This window comes from Parasteatoda tepidariorum, chromosome 6 (genome assembly GCF_043381705.1).
Source record: "Parasteatoda tepidariorum isolate YZ-2023 chromosome 6, CAS_Ptep_4.0, whole genome shotgun sequence".
Lineage (NCBI taxonomy): Eukaryota > Metazoa > Arthropoda > Arachnida > Araneae > Theridiidae > Parasteatoda > Parasteatoda tepidariorum.
Window position 1 is genome coordinate 79,166,578 of NC_092209.1, and position 25,538 is coordinate 79,192,115.

At 31.7% G+C, this 25,538-nt stretch overlaps 3 protein-coding genes across 3 annotated transcripts in view; 2 read left to right on the top strand and 1 right to left on the bottom strand.

Annotated features, from left to right (window-relative positions):
• The window catches only part of LOC107456859 (voltage-dependent anion-selective channel protein 2), a 111,306-nt gene that overhangs the window by 78,258 nt on the left and 7,510 nt on the right, over positions 1 to 25,538 (bottom strand). The window lies entirely within an intron of this gene.
• On the top strand, positions 291 to 15,114 carry LOC107456851 (uncharacterized). Its single transcript, XM_043044251.2, has 8 exons — positions 291 to 411; positions 2,680 to 2,853; positions 4,326 to 4,419; positions 7,682 to 7,866; positions 10,024 to 10,268; positions 11,695 to 11,886; positions 12,812 to 13,013; positions 14,946 to 15,114. The coding sequence occupies exons 1-8, from the start codon at positions 393 to 395 to the stop codon at positions 14,981 to 14,983; spliced, it is 1,149 nt and encodes a 382-aa protein (XP_042900185.1). The 5' UTR covers positions 291 to 392; the 3' UTR covers positions 14,984 to 15,114.
• On the top strand, positions 20,224 to 25,050 carry LOC107456858 (uncharacterized). The gene is made up of 4 exons (XM_016074825.4): positions 20,224 to 20,421; positions 21,808 to 21,851; positions 23,077 to 23,187; positions 24,956 to 25,050. The coding sequence occupies exons 1-4, from the start codon at positions 20,292 to 20,294 to the stop codon at positions 24,989 to 24,991; spliced, it is 321 nt and encodes a 106-aa protein (XP_015930311.2). The 5' UTR covers positions 20,224 to 20,291; the 3' UTR covers positions 24,992 to 25,050.

A 25,538-nucleotide genomic window follows, 5' to 3' on the forward strand; every position in this document is an offset into this window, starting at 1 on the left:
TTTAGTATTTTGTTTGTAAACTATGTTTTACAAACAATACTTTTATGCGAGCTAAAGTTTGTTTTATTAAGTTCAATGTTCACTAAAATTACACTGATCATTTCCTTCTCTCAAAACCTTAGCATTAAAAAAAATTGTTCCAAATCAAATTTAAAAATAAATCGTTCTAAATGGGGACAATAGAGATATGTGGAAGATCAGGGATTAAAAAATTAATCATTTTTCTTTTCTCTTTTTTTACGGACACTGATAACTTACGCTGACGTGTTTTGAGAAGTAAGAGATAATTGCTGAGCATCTCTGAGAATCAGCAGCTGCTGCAATGTGCCGCATTCGGTTTTTCTTGGTAGATTTCATACGATACGTTAGGACACGTGAAATAGGCTCTCATCATGCAGCATTTCACCAAAGGTAAAAAATGAATTTTTATTAGCATCGCTCAGTTTTATGAATTAATTTTCTCGAAAAATGAATTATTTTATTATAATTTATTCCAGCAATACTTAAGAAGACGCCATACCACGGAAGAAAATTTTCGTCTCAAATTCTCTTTATCCTTCATTACTAATTTAAAAGAAAGAAAAAGCAAGTTCAGACAAACCTAGAGTAGGTAATGAAGTTTCAGTTGCTGAAAAAAATACTTCAAAATATTAAAATGCAAACAAATTATTTGAAGAGAACTTCACCATTGCGTAATCCTAAGCTATCTTCTCATCATTTATTTTCATTTGCATATTTTAGAATTTTTTTTCAGTATTTGGAACTTTATGGCTTACTCTAGGTTTGTCTGAACTCACTTTCTCTATACTTTAAATTTTTAATTAGTAATGGAGAAAAAAGAGAATTTCGCGAGGAAAATTTTCTTCCTTGCTATGGCGTCCTCTTAATATTCCTGAGGATTACATTATTTATGTATATAGTAAAAGCTCTATATAATGAGAACGGCATGTTGCGACAGGTCCACTATTACAAAAATTTTTTAGTTCGCTGTTATCTAAGACATCAGAATATACTTCACACAATTATACCCTCGTTTTTTATTTCTGTCTTAACATTAAATATGCGTATTCGCTTATAATTATCTTTTATTTTGAATTGACGTTAAAACAAACTTTTGCTGCAGTAATTAATTTCGGAAGATTTTTGTTATGGTTAATTATTTTAATTTTTCTATTAGTGTAAAATTCTGTACGTCATTCCGATAGCTTTGCTTTCTAAATGCATGCAAAAACTGAAAATTATCGAAATAATAGATGGTTCCACTTAAATCCAACGAAGCAAAATAATTATTTAAATTAATTAACTGTTATCTGGAGGAATAATTTTCTAAAGAATCATACTAAACAGAAATAATGCAATTTTTTAATATTTGATTCAATTAACTAAATAGTAACGTCCTTAGAATGTTTAACGCAATCGCTTTTTGAGAAAATCGGTTGAGGAAAAATCTGGCAATGTGAAATATTTTTTTAAAAAAATGATCCAACTATCCACGGATTGTCATATTCTCAAAATGAGGTTTCCAACTGGCCAATTTCTTTATAAATCTTCAGATTATTTATTTAAACTTTTTTTGGTCCATTGTAATAATAAATCTTTTGATTCCCTTCCCTTACTATAGGATTAGGAAGGATGATTAAGCACTACTGGCAATGCAGTTTAGAACACAGAATATCTGCCATGCGCAAACGGAATGTGATCAGTGAAGGGTGGGTGTATACCCCTCCGTTTAGGGAGAATTCGGAAGCTTTATCGCGCAGATCAGAGGTCATGGATTATAATCGATATTGCTCCTGGCAAAAATGCATCGAAGCATTGCCGGATTACCCATTAGGCTAGACTAGGCCATGGCCTGGGGCCCCCAATGATTAGGGGCCCCCCTTAAAATGGATTTTTTTAAAAATAAATTTTAAAAAATTAAGAAAAACAGTGATTTTTCAAATTTTTTCAAAATTTTACGATTATTTTTTAGTTCTAATTTAATAAAATAAAGTAAAATTTAATTTATTATTATTTATTTTTATTCTAAATATGCTTTCTTAAATGAAAAGATACATAAATACTTTTATATTTGAATTTAAAAAAAAATATACGAGAATAAAATTTAATCTAAGGGCCCCAAAAATTTAAATGGCCTAGGGCCCCGCTTACGCTTAAGCCGGCCCTGCATCAAAGCGTTATCAAGGATTATCTGAAGCCCATGTTGCGAATGGGTTTGCCGTCTAGTACGGTTGCATGACGGGTTAAACCATTTTGGGAGGTGTTGGAACATCCTCCGTACTCTCCTGACATGGGACCTTGTAACTACAATATCTTTTCTAAGCTGAAAGAACACTTTCTTCGAGCTGATGGGAACTACATTTTTGACAAACAAGTTACATAACTGCTTGAGATGTGGCAAAAGGTGCAGGGTTTTGCTGATGATTGTATTGAAGAAATATGCTAATACAATTTTGCTCGTACGTTCGTTAAAACATTTTCAGGGCATATTTCCGATACTTTATTTGTATCCCTTGTATCAGTTCGACTTTATGTCATTGATTCTAATATTTTTTTAACAGCTTGTATTTATTATATTATTTTTAAAAAGGATCTCCAAATGTCATTTTGCATCTTTTCGAATTTATGCCATGAATGCTAAAATTTTTTGAATACCTTGTATTTATTTATCTTGTAAAGGATCTCAAAATGGCATCTTGCATTATTTCTGGATGTTGTCCTTATTCTTATGTATCATCGAAAGCGACGCTGCCGTCAAAATAAGATACGTGAGCAATTCAGAGTGTGACAGATATACTGTTGATGCTGTCTACCACGAAAAGTACAAGATCGTTACGGAAAATATTTTCAAAGGTAAGAAAAAAAAATTTTCTCCTCAAAATTCGATAATGGGCGAGTTCTGAGACAAGGACCCTTTGAAGCGCGCTTCGAATTTTTTCCACTTTTGAAATGTAAACCATCATTTCACTGACGACATTCCGAACAATCCAGTTCATAGTTTCCACGTGGCAACATAACTTTTAATTTAATAATAACTATTTTATAGTTTGCCTACGGTAAGAACTCCTTTCGAAACAAAGTCTGAGGTCGTCTGCTGCTATGGGAACAAGAGGGTAGCTTTTTTTAGTCTTCTTTTTTTCTTTTAGGGAGGGTAGCTTCTCTTCACTCTAGGGCTAACACAATAGACCGAGGAAAAAAATTCACTTTCTTTTGCTGACCCAAAGCCAAAACCTGTCCTAAAACAATGACCCCACACGTCTACTTGAATTAGTTATACCTCGTTTCCATGGTCCCCGTTACGGGTCCAGACGAATGGCTAGGGGAGTTCTTACTTTAGACAAACTATACCTTTATATTGAATAACACTTTCAGAAAAGCAAAGTACAACAGAAAAGATTAAGACCTCTAAAAATAACAATGCTCAATTCAAGAATTTTCATAAACGTACAGAACATTCTTACTGGACCTAGTTGGATCCAGGGTTATAGAGAAGAACTCTTTAGCCCTGAGTTTGACCATTCTGCTTAAAATGGGAGCATCAAATTTTAAAGTTTTCAAAGACATCTGACAAATATTTCTTAAAATACCAATATGGCATTTTTAATTTTTTTAGGGATATTAATTATGAATTTTCATTTTCGTGAAAAAGTTGCTATAATAAGTTCAGTTACTGTAAAAGCTCAGCGTGATAAAATATGTTGTATTAAAATTTAAAGTTTGCTTTCAAATAACTTTTCATCTTATGTTTAGATCTTCACGTCCCAGGCTGATTTCCAAAATGCTTACTAATTAGTATAGACGACGTTTTTAAGTTACGAAATCAAACACAAAAACACAATTCCTCGGTACAGAAATACCATTTTTTTTGTTGGATCCGTATTTTTGATGAATAAAATTTAGAGGTAGCCGCAATCTGGAAAATAGGGTCTCAATAGTTTGGTCAGGGAAGCGATCGAAAATTTGGATACCTTATTATTAATTTTATTTTTTGGGTGTTTCACTTTATCTCGAGAACTTTTTAAGCAAATTGAGAAATGAAATACCCACAAATATAAAATTCGTTTATCCAAAGATAATTCCATGCAAAAAAAAAAAAAAACATTTAGTAAATATTTATTATTATATTTAATAATAGTCAAAAAAATTTGAATTGTAAGGTATACAAATTTTTATAATACTTTAAAGAACATAATATAACATGGCAAAATACAAAATTTGAGTGATATCGGTCGAATAGTTACTGAGAAATCGAATTTTGAAAATATTTTTTTTTGTTTATTGCACAACTGATTTTTTATGGCTATTTGCGTTAAATCTATTTGCAGATAGCAAGGAATTCGTAAATAGGGTGGCAGATGCTACAGCCGACAGTTTGTCAGCAGCCATGGCAGATCTTCCAGATAGGGATTCCTCTGACAAGTAAGAAAACTAATTACTTTATAGTTCTTAAAAATTTATTTAATATAAAAAAATATTAAATGAATATAAATACCTACTTTTGTATTGCAAATTGCTACGTCGTGGTCACTGTAGAAAAAGTGAACTACTTCAAATGACTTACGTTCTAGTCTGCTGATTTTCATGTAAACAACATGACATAAAAATTCACTCACTCTTATTAGAAACCAGAGAAGAATGCACTCTCTTTTAAAAGGAGTTTGAAATTCCAAACTGGAAAGAGTTTATAAATAAATGAAATAATTCGTTTTAAATCATTGCAATTTATACATATTTGCGCTTTTTTGGATAATTTTTATTTAATTTTAACCTAATAGACCTTTAATTCTAACTTAAAATGACGTTATTAGGTAAATATGGAGTATTGAGTATAGTTAAGTGTGGCGAGCTCTCTGCTTATCGCTTATAGCTCTGCGTTGGTGGGTGACCACTTGGATCAGTCTGTGTAGGGACCGAGGGTGTGCGGTATTGGTCCTCGTTAAACTGTGCTACCGTAAAGTGCTCGACTTCGCGTGCAGGTCGTCGGGCTACCGAAGCGGGGGTGCCATCCCCTCCGCAGAGGACCAAAATTGTGATGGCATGTCTTCGGATCATTCTCCGGGATGCTTCCCAGACCGTCGCCAATAGCCCATTGTACAGCTCTTGTGCGACGTAAATTAACAACAACAACAATATTATCTCTCGAAAGAACCTTGGAATTTATACTACTGGAAATACATTTTATTTTATTTTATAACTGTCGATGAACAGTCCATTCAATTTTGGGTTTACAACTACTAATGTTCAAGTCTGAAGCCTTGTAGTTTTGACCCAATCCGGAAGACAAGGAAACTCCTGGATCAGTACCCCCAGAAGTATGATTTGTTATGGGAACATGGAGGACTTTGAGACTCGACAGATTTAACTTGCATCAGTCACCGTTTACTAGACGTGGTGTCTTCGGAGAACGAACCCACGACCTCTTGGACATGGGTCCATTGCCCCACCTAACAGGCTATCCCGGTCTTACCGGAAATACTTGATGATTAATGATCATTTTGGTTTATTGAGTTTATTAATTTCTAGCTCTTGGATGGGGTTATAGTTTTTTAGGGGTAGCGCCAACAGGAAGCCCAAGAGAACTCGTGCCCCCATTGGGTAACTCGAGCCCTTCTGTCGGAAAGAATTTGAGGTGTTATCCAGAAACATTCGACACCCTTAAACTTTGATTTTTTTTAAATTATTATTATTGTTTATTACAAGTTGCATTTATTATTATTATTTTTTTTATCATCAAGTCAGGACTTGTCTCTATACTGTTTGACTTTGTTTGTTCGAGGTTACCCTACAAACTTTCGTCCTTGTATATCAACATAGATTTAAAAAATTCATGTTTTTCGTCAGTCAAATTCAATTATCTTCATGAATTCTGATTTTCGGTCGATTGCCTCAAGTTTTCGACTAAAAAAGTTACCTTTCTTGATTTAGCAATGAGAGAATTCTTAACATTATCAATCATATAGAATGGTTGATAACGTTGAGAATTCCACAATGCTAAACAAGAAAAATGATCATATAGGAGGGTTGATAATACTGAAAATTCTCCAACGCTAAAACAAATGCTGAGAATTCTCCAATGTTAATTAAAGTCAAACGATTTATATTATTTTATATTTGCTACTTTCAGATCCACTTTAACTTTTAACTCGTTCCTACTCGTATCGACTTATTGTTTCCTTTTAGAATATTTGAGGATAAATGTTAGTACTACCTTCTATTTTTCCAAGTGTATATTTGCATTTTATTACTTTTTTATTGACTCGATGAATTGTAATGATTTTAAAGGGGTGACTTCAAGTATGCTAATTAATAAGGGCAGACAATATTTGAAGTTACGAAATTAGATACAAAAACGTAGCTGTAACCTGGGAAATATGTTCCCAATAGTTTGACCAGGAGAAGTAAGAATTAATCGTAATTATTCGAGAGCCTAACCTTAAATATGCTAATTAATCAGTGTCGACGATATTTTAGGTTACAAAATCAGACACAAAAACCTATTTTCTCTGAATAAAATTACCTTTTTTTCAATTGATTCGGATTCTCGTCATTCAAAATAAGCGAGGTAGCCGTAATTAGAAAAATATGTTTCCTATAGTATAGTCAAGAATGCGGTCAAAAGTTAGGGGATAGAGCATTCGCCTTCCAATGAGGTGAACCGGGTTCGAATCCCAGCGATGGCTGGTCGATACGAATTTCGCATCCAGCTTGCACCGACCACAGTGCTGACGTGAAATATCCTCAGTGGTAGACGGATCATGGGTACGAGGCCGTCAAACTAACCGTGGGAGGTGTTTGTGGTTTTCCTCTCCATGTAACGCAAATGTGAGTTAGTTCCACCAAGAAGTCCGCCACGAAGGCGAGTTTCTCTCAATACTTGATCTGGTAGTCCCCTTGTCTTCTGGATTGGGTTCAAAATTATAAGCCCACGGAGTTGAAGGTTAGTAATCGTGAGCCCCAAAATCGGGTTCGCTATTCAACGACGGCTATAAAATAAAATGAAATTTTTGCACACAATTATAAAACTCGGTAATTCCATAATTCCAATTATAAAATTCGATAATTATCAAAGATAATTCCATGCAAAAAATAATTTTTAATACTTATTTATTATTATTTTTTTATTATTTCATTTAATAATCGAAAAAAGTTTGAATTGTATGGCGTACACATTTTCTCATCGTTTTAAAAAACATAATTTAATAAGACAAAATACAAAATTTGAACGAAATTGGTCTAACAGTTCCTGAGAAATCGAATTTAAAAAAAAGTCGTATGTATAAAATTCGATTTCTCAACAACTATTCGGCTGATTTCAATCAAAATTTGTAAAATTAAACCCTTTAAAATGATGTAAAAACGTATATAAATTTATAACTAAATTCAATTCACTCTTGAAGGATCATTTAAAATCGTAACATTAGAAAGATTCTTGAAAGATTATTTAAATGTGTATTACTAAAAAAAAATTCTTTAATGGTACTAAAAAAATGAATTAAAAATAATATAATTAGTTAGTCAAAGGCAAATAAAATGGTTCAGTCTGATGATAAATTAGAACAAAAAATATTTCAGTGGTTCTTGGAGAATCGGAGTTGAAGTGCAAGTGGTTTTTCATAATTCGATTGCATTTGTGGAATTTACAGTATTTGTTTTTAATAATGACATTGGATTCTTTTTTCAGTGAAGAAAGAAGAATACACATGCAATTCAAGAGCATAAAAAATGCATTTGGTACCAGGATCAAGAGGGTACATAAGAACATCACAGCCAAGTGGAATGAATTAATTGCTACTAGTTTTGACTTGCTCTATGATAATGGAAATTCTTCACTCAACTTATATTTAAATAAAGCATTAAACGTGACAGGTAAGCTACTATGTTATTAAATATTAACTTATTAAATATACTACTGGAATTGTTTTATATAATTATTGTTCTGTATAATTATTGAAATTATACTTTAATTGCTATTAAATATTAAGGGCAACAACAAACAGGGTTTTCCGGAATTACTGTTCTTAATATACAATTATTATTCGGAATCCTTATCAAAAACGAAGTAAAAAAATGCATCCACATTAGACTGCATTTTAAACTAGGAAAAGATGAAAAAGCTTTTAAAAACTGTCAGATCACCAGCGAGGAAGGCGAGATAAAAAGTGTCAAATCTGATTCTAATCTGTAGTACTAAGGAGGTGTTTTTAATGCATACTTTTCGATTTCTCGTTGTTTCCTTCTAATATTTTCAGTCCCGCCTACCTAAGTATTAATTCGCTAGATTTAACCAAAATTTATGTTTGTTTTTTTAAAGAATTGTAAGACTTTTAATGTGCTTACTCTTTTGGTTTCATTTTTGGCTTCATCTCTTCGAAAATATGGAATACAGAATAGCCAGTACCCTTGAACATTTTTTGAAATTACTGATCCATCTTTATAAATCCTGGTTGTAACATATTAGCCAGATATTATTGTTCAACGTTAACTCGATTTTCTGAGAATATATAAAAAATGTTTCAATATTTTTAAAAGCTGTGGACAAAAGGAAGCAAGTTCGGAGTATATGGTATAGACCCTTAGCTGTAATTAGTTCACTTATGATAAATGTTTAAATTCCCAGTAATAAGAAAAATAAATCAAATAAAGAACTATACAAATAAAATCAAATTAAAAACTGTGCAAATTGTGCTTTAAAAATTAATATATAAATAGGAAGAAACAAAAATGTTTCCAATGTTTGTTATTGTAGTCAAAAGTGCAAGGTAGGGGTTAAAATCATAAAAAAACTGTTTTATTATTTCTAATTTTATTTTTTTACTACATTATATTTATTTAGCTAATTACACTGGAATGCATTCACTTTCGTTAATAGCTGCCTTTAAGCTTCATTTTAAAATAAACTGCTTTTAGATGATTTTAATCCCTTCTTTGCAATAATTACACTTAATTACTTATGATCACAGTTTTCCGATCCCTAAAAAGCATTATTGTGTTTATTTTATATTTTAAAAAATATTCCAAAAATAAACATTAAAAAGCAAAGTACTTCTGAAACATTTTGTTTTGAGAATTATATAGTATTGATAGTTTTTTTTTTCTTTTTTGAATAGTTTGTCCCAACGGTTGATGCACGATTTTCCCTTGTCTTCAGGGTTGAGTTCATAATAACAAAGCTACGGAGTTCAACATTGGTAGTCGTAAACTCAATATTGGATCGGTTGTTCAAAGACGGTTATTTTATTATTATTTTTTTTTAATGGCGGGCACTTGGAACTACTGTCCATTGGCCACAGAAAGTGCCAGAACTGCTAACTCTCTTTTCGTTTCCCAGTGGGCACCTGTGGTGGAGCCACGGCAGTGGAGCAGCGTCGCCCACGTCGCACTACCACAATCCGTTTATAGGGCGGGTCACATTCACACACATAGGAGAAAGGACATCCATGCCTTGGCCGGGTTTCGAACCCAGAACCTTTTTGATGCCAGGACAGTTCCTTACCCCCTACACAGGCTGGTCGGCTCAAAGATGGTTATAAAAAGCTGTATTCTTTGAACTCAAATTTTTTTTTTGTTGCAAAAACGGATAATTAATCGTTGATTTTGATTTTTTCCATCTCATTGGAAAAATCTCGTTAAGTCGACGTTTTTTAAGAAAGCTTAGTAATTTTTAAAATATTTAATTTCCGTTCTAAAGCCCAGATGGTGAGATGAAATATATAATTTAAAATTATAGCTTTTTTACGAAGTTCATATATTTAAATTGTGCCTTTTTTATTTTGTTTAAAGAAAATCACAGCTAAGTTTTAACCAGACTTCAATTCAAGTACTTCAATTTTTCGTTTAAAATTTCGAAGAGCATTTTAACTTGGCATTTAGTACCTTTTAATCTACAGTTTATTTTATTTATTTATTTACTAATTTATTTATCTATTTATTTATTTATCTATCTATTTATTTATTTATCTACTTATTTATTTATCTATTTATTTATTTATCTATTTATTTATTCCTTCTTTAAATATGATGCAGATGCGTACAAAGAGGCTCGTAATGTCTTGGACATGAGTATGGCCTCTTTCGTAAGTTTCGTGAAGAGCGTGATTCGTGATGGTTTACAAGGAATTTCTATGGCGGCTGCCGAATCTTTGAAGAAAGATGCTGCCAAACCGAAAAAAGAGTCCACTGAAGAAATAGAAAGCGAGCCTACAGAGGATAAGGAGTCCACTGGAGAAAAAGAAAAAGAGTCCACTGAGAAAAAAGAAAAAGAAGCGACAGTATGTTAGAATTATAATTTCTTAAAATATTCATAACAACTATGTTAACAAATATTGGTATAACTACGGCCAAGGCCGTAGCCAGGATATTTTTTCGGGGGGGGGGGATATGGTAAGAAGCAAGGACGGTTTCAGACATGCAAAGTAGGGGAAAAACATTGTAACAAATATTGTATATTCTGTTTTTTGCAAAAGTTAAACTAGTAATTAAAAATATTACATAATAATTATTTTTCAATTAATATTAAATAACAATTATAATCAATTTGTAAACAAAGTTTACAAAGACATTGCGACGGGGATTTGAAGAAAATTTTTCGATTACTTTTTTAGAATAAACCGGAATATCCCGAAATATGCTTAATAAAGTTAGTTAATAAAAGGTTTGATTCGACAGTTTTTGTTTTTCTATTTACTGAGAGGCTCAAAGAAAGACTAAAAAGTTTGAATCCCAGAATTTCGGGGGGGGATTTGTCCCAACGCCCCCCCCCTGGCTACGGGCCTGACTACGGCTATATTTGGAAGAACGTGGAGTTAGGAATACCAACCAATTCCTCATTCAGTCGAGTCTCAACGGTTAAACGCGTCAGGTCAAGAGGATTTAAATCGATTCAATCGACTCACAGTGAACTGATCTTAAGACACGGTTCCCAATAGATAACTGAAATTAAGCGGGTGTGTGGTCACTTTGATCAGCCTGCGAAGGGACCGAGGGTCGGTCGTCATTAAAATATTCCACTTAAAATGTTTGACTTCGCACTCAGGTTGTCAGACTACTAAAACGAGTGGAGCCATCCCCTCATGCAAAGGATCAAAATTATGACGGCATGTCTTCCAGGATTTTGCCTACATTCCATTGTGTAACTCTAGTTTGACGTAAATAAAGCTCTAGTATATTTGATGTGATTTCAAACTTTTCCTTTAATTTTGGGCAAATACAAAATGGGCAAATGGCGACAGTCTGGGAAACATCCCTGAGAATGATCCATGCCATCGCAATTTTGAACCTCTGCAGAAGGTATAGCTCCCCTGCTTTAGTAGCCCGACGAACAGCGTGCGAAGTCGAGCACTTTACGGTAGAACAGTTTAACAAGGACCGATATCGCGCACCCTTGGGTCCCTACGCAGGCTGATCAAATTGGTCATCCACCCGCTTACTGACCGCAGCAATTGATGCTTGACTTCGGTGTTCCATTGGGAACCGTGTCTTTACGATCAGTCCACTGCGGGACTCACTACAAAGAATGGAGGAATGATGGATGCGACTAATACCACATTACAAGTATACACGTGGTGTCATTCTGGAAACGCAACTATTATTAAGCTTTTAATTTAAACACAAAATACTTTTAATTTATCCTCTTAACAGATACGTACCATTTGCTCTATAATGATTATGATTAAACTCCTTTTTTTTGTTATTTAGGAGAAAGAGTTGAGTTACGAAGAGAAATTAGAGAACAAGAAGGTAGAAATAGTTGAGATGGTGATCAGAGGATTCCTTCGTAATGCCTCACTGGAAGTATTGAACCGAAAGATTGACCTATTCAGGAAGGTCACCTTAAAACCTGAAGACAGAGATTCAGCACTGGATGATATCATGTTCGATATGCTGCTGGTATGACATAAGCTTTTTTTTTACTTACCTATGATGGTAATAAGACATTAATTACGTTATCTTAGTTAGATAGATGAAAGTTGAAAATGAATTGCCAAGTAGTTTATGACGATTTTCAAGTAATAATAAAAGGGATAAAAGGAAGGAGAAACTAAGTATAGTAAAAATAACCTACGATTAGTTAAAAAAAAACATTAACCCCTTAACGATCGGTTAATTTTCAAGAAAACTGTCATAAAAGTGCCTATTTTGCCAAATGCACGTTCTTGATTAGTGCTGACATCTAGTTTAAAACAAACGAACTATCTACAATTACCTTAAAAATATCCTGGTACTGCCATATGGTGTGTAAAATCAGAAATAAAATGTTTTCTGGACAAAAGAAATAAATTAGTTTTATTCTTATTGGCGCTTTACTACTGAACACTCCAGCCCGGAAATTTCACGAGAGCGAGAAATAGAGGGCGAAACTTCGCGAGAAGGAAGGGGTTAAATAAATGTGGAAAGAGATAGAATCGTACGGTTTGCTGCATTCGACAAAGGAATAAGGAAAGGAAATTATTAATTCCTATTAGTTTTAAATATTGGAGCCAAAGTTTGTCAACAGATGGTACTGCTGACTGGAAAGGCCATAAAGCAATGCTGACCTTTCCTTTCCGAAATATTTCCAAGAGCATCGCAACGTACCATTTAATCAGGACAAAATGCTGAAAAGATGGATTTCCGTAGGTAGTTCCTCAAAACATTATAGATGTAATAAGTCACTTGATAGGGAATTGATAAGTGATAAATCTCTGCCAGTTACAGCTGATTTATGTTTCACTTTCTAAATTATACACACTGAACGGATCTTGAGAAACCAGTCAATATTTTTAGAGTGGCTAAAACCCGCTAAAATGTTTTAAATATTTTATTCTGATTCCAGATCAAAAACCGTATGCAGGCTATAGTCCACGAGGATATTCCGAACGAGAAAGGATCCATAGATCTCGCAAGAAGGAGCATCTACACATACTGGGTAGAGCAGGCCGAAACAATGTATAAAGAAAAGCTGAAATCTCTTCAAGCTACTCCTCCAGGGGGTGATCTTTATTATAAAAATTTGTGGAGCAACGAAAAGGAACTTAGTAAGGAGTTTAATAATTATTCTTTTTTTAGCTAACAATTATAAGAGTTACAACAAGCAGAATCAAAATTGTTTAGATAAGAGTTCTAGATCAGTTACCGCACTTTGTGAAGAGCCTCATTCCGCGTCAAAATCATTCATAAAATATTGATTGTGTGATTCGGTGACTTAAATATAAAAAAATATTTTTATCTTTAGTTTATCATCAAAATTTTCTACTTAAAATAACTTTTAGCAAGAAAATTGTTTTATCAGGAAAATAATATTGTTTTTTGGCATGTAGTATACATAACTCGAATAAATTCATAACATGTAAGGTTATTTTTCATAATTTTTTTTATAGATATTTTGATTCTTCTTGATTGATCTTCTTGATTCTTATTTGATCTGTCTACTTTTAAAAGCAGAAAAGAACTTCACGCATATTTATATTTTAGAGATTCCACCGAAGAAAAATAGGTACTCTTCCGTTAAAGGGGGTGATTGGCGATGGCAAATTTTTTTGCCAAATCAAACACGGAACATCATAAACCATCAATTATATACGCTGTTTTTATTTGATTAATCAAGGATTATGAGTGCCATTTCCCTGTTAACCCTACACTGTTTTTATAAGGTTAAATCCACTGCCTTCTGCACTGACGTTTTTTTAATGAGAAGTACCACTGACCGTTGAGCTAATTTACAATCCAGTGGTCTTTAACGACTCGCTCTCTATTTTGTAGATTTTTCTACTGACTGTAGTTGGTTCTAGTTATTATTTTTGCCCTTATTTTTTTTTAAAAATTTGTTACCTGAACTAAAAAAAAAGTCAAGAATACATTTATTTTATTTAAAAAATGCCATATAGGGGAGCAGCTCGTTAAAGGCCAAGTCGTAAAAAAAGTCAAGAATAAATTTTTATTTATTTAATAAATGCCATATAGAGGTCGTTAAAGGCCGCTCAATTGGAAAATCGCGTCAGGTATATAATTACCCGGTATTCCCTATACTGATGTTTTTTTTAAGGTTTAGTGCCACTATCCGGTATACATTTGTCCGGTATACCCAACACTGGTTAAAACCATAAGTTCTAAACCAAAACCATAACCAATGGTTAAAACCATTGGTATTAAATGGTAGCCTGCCTAAACAACATGACAAATTTCCTTTCGATGAAAATAAGTCTATCGATATATTTTTAGCCTAAATGAACGAATCTGTGTCGATTTTTTTATTTTATTCACTACAAGTTTTTTTTAGCAAAAATTAACATTTTAGCTTGGCGACTTGGCGCATTTTAATAGCACACAGTAACAACATACCGGCACAGGAAAGGTGCTCTTACTGACAATGGGAAAGTCAATTATTTAAAAAAAAATTTAAATTATCCTAACTTTCATATTTAATAGTCATTCCAAATTTATTTAGAAATTTGTACACTTCCTGCTTATTTCTGCTAACAAAATTATAATGGAATATCTAGTTTTTCAGATTTTATAAGGACGAGGTAGAAGATGTGATCGAAGTTTAAAGAATATGTTGCATGTTACATACATCTGTAGTGTTTATTATTAATTCCCCAAGAATGTATAGTTTTTAGACATCATTTAAACACATTATTTCACAAACTACTATAAGGTTGCAGAAAATGCAAAAAAGGAAAATTTGATTTTTGAAAAAGTAAAAAATTACTATGTCCCTTGAATGATGAAGGTAAATTTTATGAACTAGAACTAATTTAAAAAATCGTAAATTGTTTTTGCTTATATAGCTTATGCGAAAAAAATGGTAACTTATTTATTAAATTAACTATAAATTATTACGCTTAAATAATTTCAGTTATTCATTTCCCAAAATATTTATTTTTTAATTTGTTAGCTGTTTTGTTTTAAATTTTTAAAAAGTTTAAACAATAAAAATATTTCAATTTCTCTTTTTTTATTTCTTTCAGTGGATACGCTGCTGAATTTGTGTGAGATATATCCATGATTTGTAAAAGTTTCTCTTGAAAAGTTTTTGTCTGAAACTGCTCTTGTTCGATATCATCATTTTCTCATTCATTTCATTATGTATTTATTATAGTTATTTGTAATTAATAAAAATTTATTTAATCCCTGGAATGCTTCAAATTTTCTGACTAGATTTTTATGAGGCACACCTGTCCTACATTATTTTATACCTTTTGATATTTGGAACCTATCATTTTATTTTTATGCTTGTAGTCGAGTAATTATAACAAAAATGTTTCTTCAGAAAAATTAATATCCAATGTATTTTTTGGAAAAAAGCTTTGCTATGTTATTACCCAAGTGAGACTGCGCCACAATCGGCTTCTTCGATAATTTCTCTGCAGAATATCAATACATCGACAACAATACCTCATTTATCTAGAAAGCAATATGTAAGTCTATCCATTTCTCACTCCCGCTAAAATTAGCGCACCCAGTCATGCAATTCTTTTTTACCGCTTACTAAGAATAGGGTACTTAACGGTTTGCCACTGAGTGGAGCCTTTTTTTATCAAATGTTTGGGTTTTATCCATTGAACAATCTTTACTGAACTAAAGGTTAGTTCAAAAATGAGCAAAAAACGTTTGTTCAAAAAAGTGTGTTATTATTATCCCACCATTTTAGTAATAAATTGTAACAAAACAAAATTTTATCAAACGGCTTCGATTAAATATGTTATTTCGGGTATTTCGTAATTACCGCCTTTAATATACTGCAACATAATAACCATATTTCAGCAAAACATAGCTCAGAGCTGCTTTATTTAAAATTTGTTTCAAGCTGTAGTTCGAGCTTTGTCCCCGATCCATGACGTTTTGTTTTCTTTCAAAAAGAGATCATTTCTTTTTTTCAGATTTTGGAATTCCATATTTAAGATATTGCTTATATATTTCCATGTATACTTAAAGAAGAACTCACGTCATAGTTCTGCGGTTGTAACATTTTTAAAATTATTGGCACAAATGAAGTAAAATATTTTTTGTAAATTGGGAGTTGCTAATTAAAATTTGAGTAAAGAAAAAACAAAAAAATACAAATGAATCTAAGGAACTGACAAATCACTAATACGGAAGGTGAGACAAAAAAAAAAATTATCAAAACTAGTTTGCATGCTGATTATTTGAAGGTAATAGGTCGAATAATCATCTATTGCCTCTACTCAATTTCTTCCGGCAATCAAACAAATCTTGTAATAGTTTTAATCTCGCTTTTCTTGTAAAATTATTTGTCAGGTTTCAATAAAATATTTTGTTTTTCCCTTGCCTAAATTTGCGACATCTAAAGTGTGTAGTTTATTAACCACTTGTCAAGGAGTCTAAGAATATGCATTAAGGGCTGCCATAATCGAATTTCCTGTATATTAATTGCTAAACATGTGAGGTACCTTTCGACTTAAAATTCTAAAGGAAATCGATACTGTTTTTTGACGTCTAGAATTCGATTCATTTGTGCAAACATGTTTACTATACAATGTGCGTAAACAGGTGATGAATTTCAAGCTAACATTCATCACGACTTAATCTCAAACTTGGCCGAAGGTTTTTCATCATTGCATATTTTGCTAAGAACATCTGCAAATAATAAACTGATAACGAAATTCAAATTTGTACTTCCTGCTTTTAACATCCGAAGCAAAAATTGAATTGTCAATTGGAATATTTATTTTAACACCAGTTTTAACTGATAATGACTTTCAAATTTGTACTCCCTGCTTTTAATATCAGAAGCAGAAACTTGTTAATTGGAATCATTATTTTAACACCAGTTTTAACTGATAACGACTTTCAAATTTGTACTTCCTGCTTTTAATATCAGAAGCAGAAACTTGTTAATTGGAATCATTGTTTTAACACCAGTTTTAACTGATAATGACTTTCAAATTTGTACTCCCTGCTTTTAACATCAGAAGCAGAAACTTGTTAATTGGAATCATTATTTTAACACCAGTTTTAACTGATAACGACTTTCAAATTTGTACTTCCTGCTTTTAACATCAGAAGCAGAAACTTGTTAATTGGAATAATTATTTTAACACCAATTTAAGTGAGTTTATTCAAAACAGTTCTTATCAATTTTAAAATTAAGTACTGGATTGTTTGTTTGAATCATTATTTTAGCACCGATTCAAATTAGTTGATTTAAATCATCATTAGAAAGGAGTACTTAATTGCTAATTGGGATCATTATTTTAACACTAATTAAAATTAGTTGATTGAAAACAATAAATTATTATCAATATTATAATAGGGTACTACATTGTTAATAAGAATTTTTCTTTTAACACAGATTCAAGGCAGTCAGATCTAATTCATATAAAAAATTAGTTCGAATTAGATGAGTTGATTCAGATCACTCTTTGAACAAATAAATCCTTGACCCGAATCAAATGAATCTATTTTATTAATTTGAATAATTTAATGAGATCGTAATGTTAATCTGATGATTGATTTAATTAGTGATACGATTGCTTGATTATGAAGGGCAGATTTAAAAAAAAATATTGTTCGATTCTGAACCTATTTTATTATTCTAATCAGTTGACTTAAATCCATGGATTCTACAATCTATTTGAAGATTTGATTTTCAGTTCATTCGTATCAGCCAATTTTAGTAATCAACTATTCATCCTGCTTATAAATTTTTTATGCTTTAATAAAAAACAGAGAATGTTTAACAGAGAAATTATCACAATAAAGTAGTGAGAATTTTAATTTCTAATTATTTGAAACATAATTATACGCATAATAAAAATATTTAAGATATTTTTGACTACTGAAGTTGTTCTTTTATCACTTCAATAAAAAAAAAAAAAAGTAAAAATTCTTACTTACGCGCTTGATTTGTTAAGAGAATGTCAGCATTAGAATTGCCATTTTTAGTGGTCCAATCAAATCCAATGCTATATAATTATTTCTTTTTCTAAAACGAATGTTTTCTTATTTATCGAAATGTCGCCAAGTCTAGGATTCAAGTAAGGCTACAAAACTATAACAATTGTTTTTTTTAATAATTCTATTATATAAAATGATATATATCGTAAAAAATAGCACGAATTAAATTTCTGCCTGGCGTGTTACACTTTTCAAAGTTTTAATATTTTCTAAAAGCATATTTGTAGAATTTGATGACGAAATAAAACGGAATTATATGCAATCGCGGATGGTTACTTAAATCTTATACCGCAATGCTCTTTTCTTAACTAGCAACGGAGTATTAATTTAACATAATCATCCGAAACTTAAGTCTAATGAATGGTTTTACTCAGCTATCATTTCAACTTTATCCTGTTTATTAGTTCTTTGAGGACACCGCTGTTTCTTATATATATATTCTTTTCTGGTGCTCTAATTATAAGTAAGAATATATTTTGGTATTAGCATGAAAAATATATTTATTGAAATTCTGCGATAATGGGTTAAATTTCCTCCGTTGCTTGCCTGCATTCGTATGCCTGCTTAGGCACAGGGGTGCGATTGTTCTTGTCTTCCAATGGCGCCATCTATGGCCAAGAATTCGATTTCTGCCACACCATACGTCACACCCGTTTATAGGGCTGACCCATTCATGCATCAATTCATTCATCTACTGATCGTCAGAGAACGATTGATCTCCAATCCAGTACCCCCAGAGGTTTTGATTTGTTATGGACTAGCGACTAGACAGGAAGACTTTGAAGACATGGAAGACTTTGCGACTAGACAGATTTAACGAGCATCAATCACCATTTACTACACGGGGAGTCTTCGGCCAGCGGGGTTCGAACACTCGAACTTGGCCCAGCGCCCTACCGACCAAGCTATCCCAGCCTTTAAATTTCCGTTGAATTTGAGGTTATAATAAAAACTTGTTAAATATATGTTGCATAACTGTGATAGTGCGAATAGTTAATTATGAGATAGAGTTTTAGACGAAGTTTATAATAAAATTCAATCTAACTTATTTAATTTTAAATAATTCTAAAACATTTAACAAGTCACATGCCGTTTTAAGTATGATTATCAGAAATAGTTACGTATTATGGTAATAATTAGAGCCCGGATTTTGATGACCTAAAAAATCTCAACTAATGCCCTTAAAAAGTGCAAAAAATGCCCTTAAAAAGGGCAAAAAATGCCCTTAAAATGCAAAAATTGCGAAAAAAAAAATGCCTTAAATAAAGTAAAAATATTGAATTAAAAAAATGTTTTGCTCTTTAAAATTATTATGAGTCATTTAAAAGATATAAAGCAATGCAATGCTTGTTCTACGCTCATTAAAGTTTGAAAAATATGTTTTATATCCTAAAATACAAAAAAAAAGGAAAATATATTGACACCAAAATATTTTTATTTTGTATAGAAGCTGTAATGGATATAACAACTTCCATCTCATAATATTACTAAATATCAGAATTACATTGGATTATTAAATGTTTTTTGATAATTTGAAATGTAAACGAGCGTCTCTTGTCTGAAAGTAAATTTTCATTCCTGCAAAAGCTTCTTTCAACGTCTACTGATGTTATAGGTGCGTACTTGAAAAAGGCGGTCTTACTTACGACTTCTTCAATTTGAAAAGATGTTTGTTAATATCCTATAGATTTTCTTTATTGTTTGGAAGCCAGTGTAATAATGAAAATTGATAAAAAATAATAAAAATTGTAAAAAATTAACAAACTTTAAAAAATGCATTAAAATGCAAAATACGCCCCAAAATTTCAAGAAAAATGCCCTATAAATCTAAAAAAATGCTCTAAAAGACAAAAAATGTCCAAAAATGCAAATGTCATCAAAATCCGGGCCTTAGTAATAATGATAAGATTTCATCATAACATTTTTTTAGTTTTAAGCCTTTAATTTAGAAAAATAATCAAAAGTTAAAAACGCAACGCTGAGAATAATAGATGAATATTAAAGGCGGATAAATAATCTATCCATATCATTTTAATTTCAAATTTCTAAGTTCGCGCAACAGAACAAAATGTAGCTTTAAGTTGAACCAGCGACGGTGTTGCTTGCTATTTCTTAATACAAATAGAAAGATTAACCGCATTATGAATTCATCTTTTGTATACTTTGTCCTCAAGCTAAGCAAGCATGAAAATAAAATAAGTAATGCTGTTTCAAATTCAGTCACGAATTATATTGCATTTTTAATAGATTCGATTCTCTCTTATTTAAGAGAATCAATTCATAGACTAAAACAAAGATCAACGGATTAAGATTTTCAAATATAATTATAAAAGTCATGTGGATTTCTTTTTCCATATTCTCTAGTTTAGAGAGAGATAATCGTTTTCGACGAAGAGATGGACAAACGCTTTCTTTACTTACTCATGCCTTTTGTGGTCATGGCTGCATTGGTCAAAGGAAAAGAAGAAGTCATTGATTATGATGATATCGGAACTTGCGTTCTTGACTTGCCCTGTTTAAGTGAGGGTAAGATTAAATAAACTTTTCTTTATAATTCAGTCATTTAAAAATTAATTCGCCCTATAGTTGATTAATCGTAAGATATGGTATAGTTTGTCTAGAGTAAGAACTCCCCTAGCCATTCGTCTGAACTCGTGGCGGTGACTATGGTAACGAGGTATAACTAGGACAAAATGAGGTTATAAGGACAGGTTATTGTGTTAGCCCTAGAGTGAAGTGAAACTACCCTCTCTTAAATGCGATATTCTTATTTCCATAGCAGAAGACGGCCTCAGACTTTGTGGCGGGAGGAGTTCTTACAGAATACAAACTGTACTCGTCTTCTCTGTTTGTCATCGGCAGAATTATAATCTACCGTTTATTCGACTTGGTCTGACTAAGTTAGACCAGATCGAATAAAACGTTGACTTAACAGTTGGAGATAAGAAGAAGATCGGAAATTTCAGAGCATTGAGACTTACACTTTGAGAATTTGTTAGACACTTAGAGAATTTTTTCATCACAATTTTTGGCAAATAGATACATTAGAAAATGTTTTTACATTAAAATGTAGACGCCTTATGTTCCAAAAATTTGCTGTCTTATGTTGCAAAAAATAACCTAAATTTTTCAAAATTTATAAAAATAAGATATATTTTGTGCATGTTAATTTTTAAATCACTATTAAAAATGTGGTATTTTAAATCTTGAAAGACTATTTGAATTTTTCTCTAATAATCTCAAGGAATTTCGATCCTGGAAGACAGTGCCTGATCTAAAAATACGGAGACCCTACCTTAAGCACAAAACTGTCAGGGGCCCCTTAGTCATAACTGTAAAAAAATTACTTTATGTAGTGCCCTTAAATTATTAATAACATCAGTAAATTATGATATTCTAGTGTAAATTTGAGCTTATATTTATTACAATTTTTGCTAACTCATAATTCTAATAGAAAACTCTTAAGGAAAATGTCAAAAATAAATTATTTTTAACAATGAGGAGGGCCCTAGACAGGCTTCCTCAGGCTTTATGACAAATTAGGTACTGCTGGAGAGTGACTCATCTGCTTTAATATTTTGTTTGTAAAGTATGATTTACAAACAAAATATTTAAATTAAAAATATATAACCTATTAATTACGCAGTGGATAAAATAAATAAAAAAAATCTGACATCACGTATTTTAAATTGAAAACGGAGGGAGCAGAAATCGTGCATGAAATATCGCTTAGTGGTTATTCATTGATTACTTTTCTACAGTGGATTAAAAAAAAAAATTACTTCACGTACTCAAAATGAATGTCGGAAGGGGGTAAATAGAGGGATTGAAGGGAATGGATTAACAAACAGTGGTCAAAAGGTTACAAAATAAAAATAATTATTCAAAATGACGAGTATTATTTATTTTCAGAAAGAGAAGAGGCGATCATATGTGAAGAAATATTAAGCAAAGAGGTACAAGTACAACTTTCTAATAACCTTGTCACTATTGCATGTCTTTTGTCGTTATTATTAAAGACTCATAGCATACGTTGTTATACCAAGAAATTTCTCATAGAACTTTGAGATATTCTTTTCTGCTTTGTATTTAACATTAGATTGCCCAAGGAAGTCATTTTGACTGCTCTTTAATTTCTATCAGAAAAGCAATGATGTATGTAATGACACAATTTCTTAGAATTTTGTGACTTTTTGTACAACATATAAATTTTTTATTGTTAATATTTATTAATAACATATAAAAAATAATAATTTTAAACAAATTTCTTTGCACAATAGTTATTCTTTCACAATCCTGTCATTTTGACTGCTTTTGGGCAATATAGGTATAGACTAAATTTCTGTCTCTCTAGTTGTTGCAATTAAAGCAGAGGATTTGCGATCGTTCTTGTTTTCCAGTGGCGCCATCTATGGCTAAGAATTCGACTTCTGCCACACCCGTTTATAGGGCGGACCTATTTATATATTTATTCATCCACAGATCGTAATTTTGACCTGAATCAGAGACCGATCAATCTCCAATTCAGTACCCCCAGAGGTATTGATTTGTTATGACATGGAGGACTTTGAGACTCGATAGATTTAACGTGCATCAGTCACCATTTACTACGCGGGGAATCTTCTGCCGGCAAGGATCGAACCTACGACCACTTGGACATGGGCCCAGTGCCCTGCCAACCAAACTATCCCGGCCCGTCTTTCAAGTGTTAAGAGTTATCTATGGACAAACGACTCTTATAACAGTTATAGAGATGATACTGTTAAGTACTCTGATTTAAAAAGTCTGAAATACGAAGAATATTTTAAGATATGTGTGTACTCTGATAATATAAATATTATATTTTGAAGTTCGAAATGCGAATCCTGTTGAACAAAACACACACTGTGTGTGTGCTGTTTTAGAAACGGAGACATTTTTTTTAATAAATATCGTATGGGCGCTAATTAACAAGCATAATGTAAGTCAGACCATACAAAATTAACCTAATATAACCTCACCAAACAAAACTAGTTGCAAATGTTTTTTTTCATTTCATAAATTAAAAATCAACAAAATATATTTTGGATTGTAAAGCAAAAAACGTAAAGTACAGTCCAGCTTTTATGATCAAAATCAGACTTTCAATTAAGATGGTGAATTAAAACATGGAAAATTCATATAAATAATTTTTACTTTCAGGGAATAAAATATTTGCTGACATTTTTCTCTAAAGCATATTCGAAACATTTTGAAACATTGGAAGACGTTTATGAATACGTTTGTTCACAGAGCAAGCCTGACGAAATAAAGGTTAGTTACCTTGTTTTATTTATTCATTTATTATTTTTTTTTAAAATTTGAACTTTGAGAAATAAATATGAATTCTTATCACTCTCCTCAAACCAAGGTTTTGGGCTCATACGGCAAAATACATTCTTTTTTATATTTCTGTACAAAATCACTTTCGTAAAAATAAAACTATTATATCTCAAGCTAACGTTTGCAAAAATTTCATATAACACTTTCGTTATGGCAGTCCGTCATAACGAAACGCCACTGAAACGATGCACTGCGCCGAGAAGTTTGTACATTGCATGTCGGTAAGCTGTTCGGATTTTCTTATTTAAGTGTTAAATAACAATATAGGAGATTTTGCAAGTATTATTGATAAAAATTCGGGCACATTTAACAATGTCTGCAGACACATTGACTTACAAAACATATTTAGGAGCATTAAAAATATGCTTTTAGAGTGTTTATCAAAGTTTCATACAGGCGGGGGCTGCATACGGCGCTCGTACACACAGGTCATCACGTTTATGCCGGCTAAGTGCGGAGCTCGTACGCATAGGTCATCCAGTCTATGCTGGCTGAAAACAGTTCGCATATGAACAGGTTGTCGCGCGGATACCGGCTGAATACAGTGCTCGTATACAGAGGTCGTCACGTGGATGTTGGCTAAATACGGCACTCGTACACATAGGTTGTTACGTGGATGCCGGCTAAATACGGCGCACGTATGCACAGGTCGTTGCTCGTACACACAGGTCGTCACTTGGATGCCGGTTAAATACGAGGCTCGTAACGAAAGGGTTAAGGAAAACAGAAACATTGAAAAATTAACTATAACACTAAAATAATTTATTACTTTAAGAATCCATATACCTTTTAAACACATTTAATAAAAAAGAATTCCGGATTTATTTTCTTTCCGCCTGAACCTATGACGAATTATAGATATTGTTGTGTAGTTTAATGAACTAAACTGTTAAAAAATAGCAAAACTTACAAGAAAAAAGAATTTGAGGGTCTTGTGTTTGAAGAACATTTATAAAAGAGAAAGAAAAAGCTGATTTTGTTTAATTATTCAAAACTATTTGGAACTTACAATTTCAAGTCTTATAGATATAATTTGAATTTATGCAATTTATTTTATGTAACTAGACTTTTTAAAATGTATCAATAACCTTAAAAATGCAATAAATTGTGTTACTTTAATTGATATTGAACAAGTATTTAAATTCAAATATAAATAAAAAATATAGTTAAATATTTATTCACATTCTTGTTCTAATTTAAATTTATTTAAAAAAAATATTCTAAGATGCTTTTTACATTAAAAACTATTGTCTAGATATTTGTGTGTAAGTTGTGAAATAATGAACTATTTTTTTTTAATGGATATAGTATAGAGAAAATATATAACATTCAAGGAATAATAAAGTCATAGTGTTTTATTTTCCATAGATAAATCCTTAATTTAGTATTATTTCTAAAAATATTTTAATAAAATTCATATTATTAAGTATATGGACCAAATCATAATTTGGCTTATTTGTCCCATGGCAACAAGACATTCCTTTATATGTACATAACTGTTAATATTTTCTCAAGTTACTTGATGTTTAATGAGGAAGAAATGATAGAAAGACTAATATTAAGATTGAAACATGGAATCAATTCAAAATATAAAAAAATGTTTTATTAATACTGCCAAGGGACTAGTCAAGAATATTATATTTTGGTTTTGCCCATATGTTATGTTATATAGATATTACAACTTTTATTTTTCACTCAGGTACAATTCAGTAGATTGAAAAAGGAGGAGTATTAATATTCCATGTACAGAGCTTAAGAATAATGTGAAAATCAAATAAAAGTATCACGTGATAACTAGTTTTGTTTTCTTTCTAAGATCATGCTGTCATGTCACAACGTAAAATAGGGCATCCAAACTTTTTAGCTAATGGAAAACTTTCACTGACCAACGTTTGATGCTAACTCCTATCATTAAAATATTAAGACGTTTGTAGTTAATTCAATTTCAAGGAATTAGGTGAAATAAACACTTGATGTATATCATATCACAATGAGAATAAACAAGAGGTAGGTAAGTTTGTGTATTTATTACAGCATAGATAGAAAATCTAAATTCGCAGTCTGGCATGCAAGAGATAAAACCATGAGACACCTGACCGACAGCTCTTTTTCGAGCCTGACCGACAGCTATTTTTTGTTTCCTGAGGAAACCAAAACTACCCATGTGAGAAGGGTGTATTTGAACTTTTTTCATGAAGGGAAAACTATGGTAAGAAGGATAGACAAATAATCCTTTACGAACTTTACCAAAAATTAACAAATGAATTTATATGTCTAAATAA

Excerpts from the sequence above, each read along its gene's own strand:
- LOC107456858 (XM_016074825.4), top strand. The coding sequence starts at position 20,292 with ATGGACAAACGCTTTCTTTACTTACTCATGCCTTTTGTGGTCATGGCT. Across the intron at positions 21,852-23,076 it reads AAGAAATATTAAGCAAAGAG|GGAATAAAATATTTGCTGAC; the intron begins GTACAAGTACAA and ends TTTTACTTTCAG. Across the intron at positions 23,188-24,955 it reads GCAAGCCTGACGAAATAAAG|GTACAATTCAGTAGATTGAA; the intron begins GTTAGTTACCTT and ends TTTTTCACTCAG.
- LOC107456851 (XM_043044251.2), top strand. Across the intron at positions 10,269-11,694 it reads AAAAAGAAAAAGAAGCGACA|GAGAAAGAGTTGAGTTACGA; the intron begins GTATGTTAGAAT and ends TTTGTTATTTAG. Across the intron at positions 11,887-12,811 it reads TCATGTTCGATATGCTGCTG|ATCAAAAACCGTATGCAGGC; the intron begins GTATGACATAAG and ends TTCTGATTCCAG.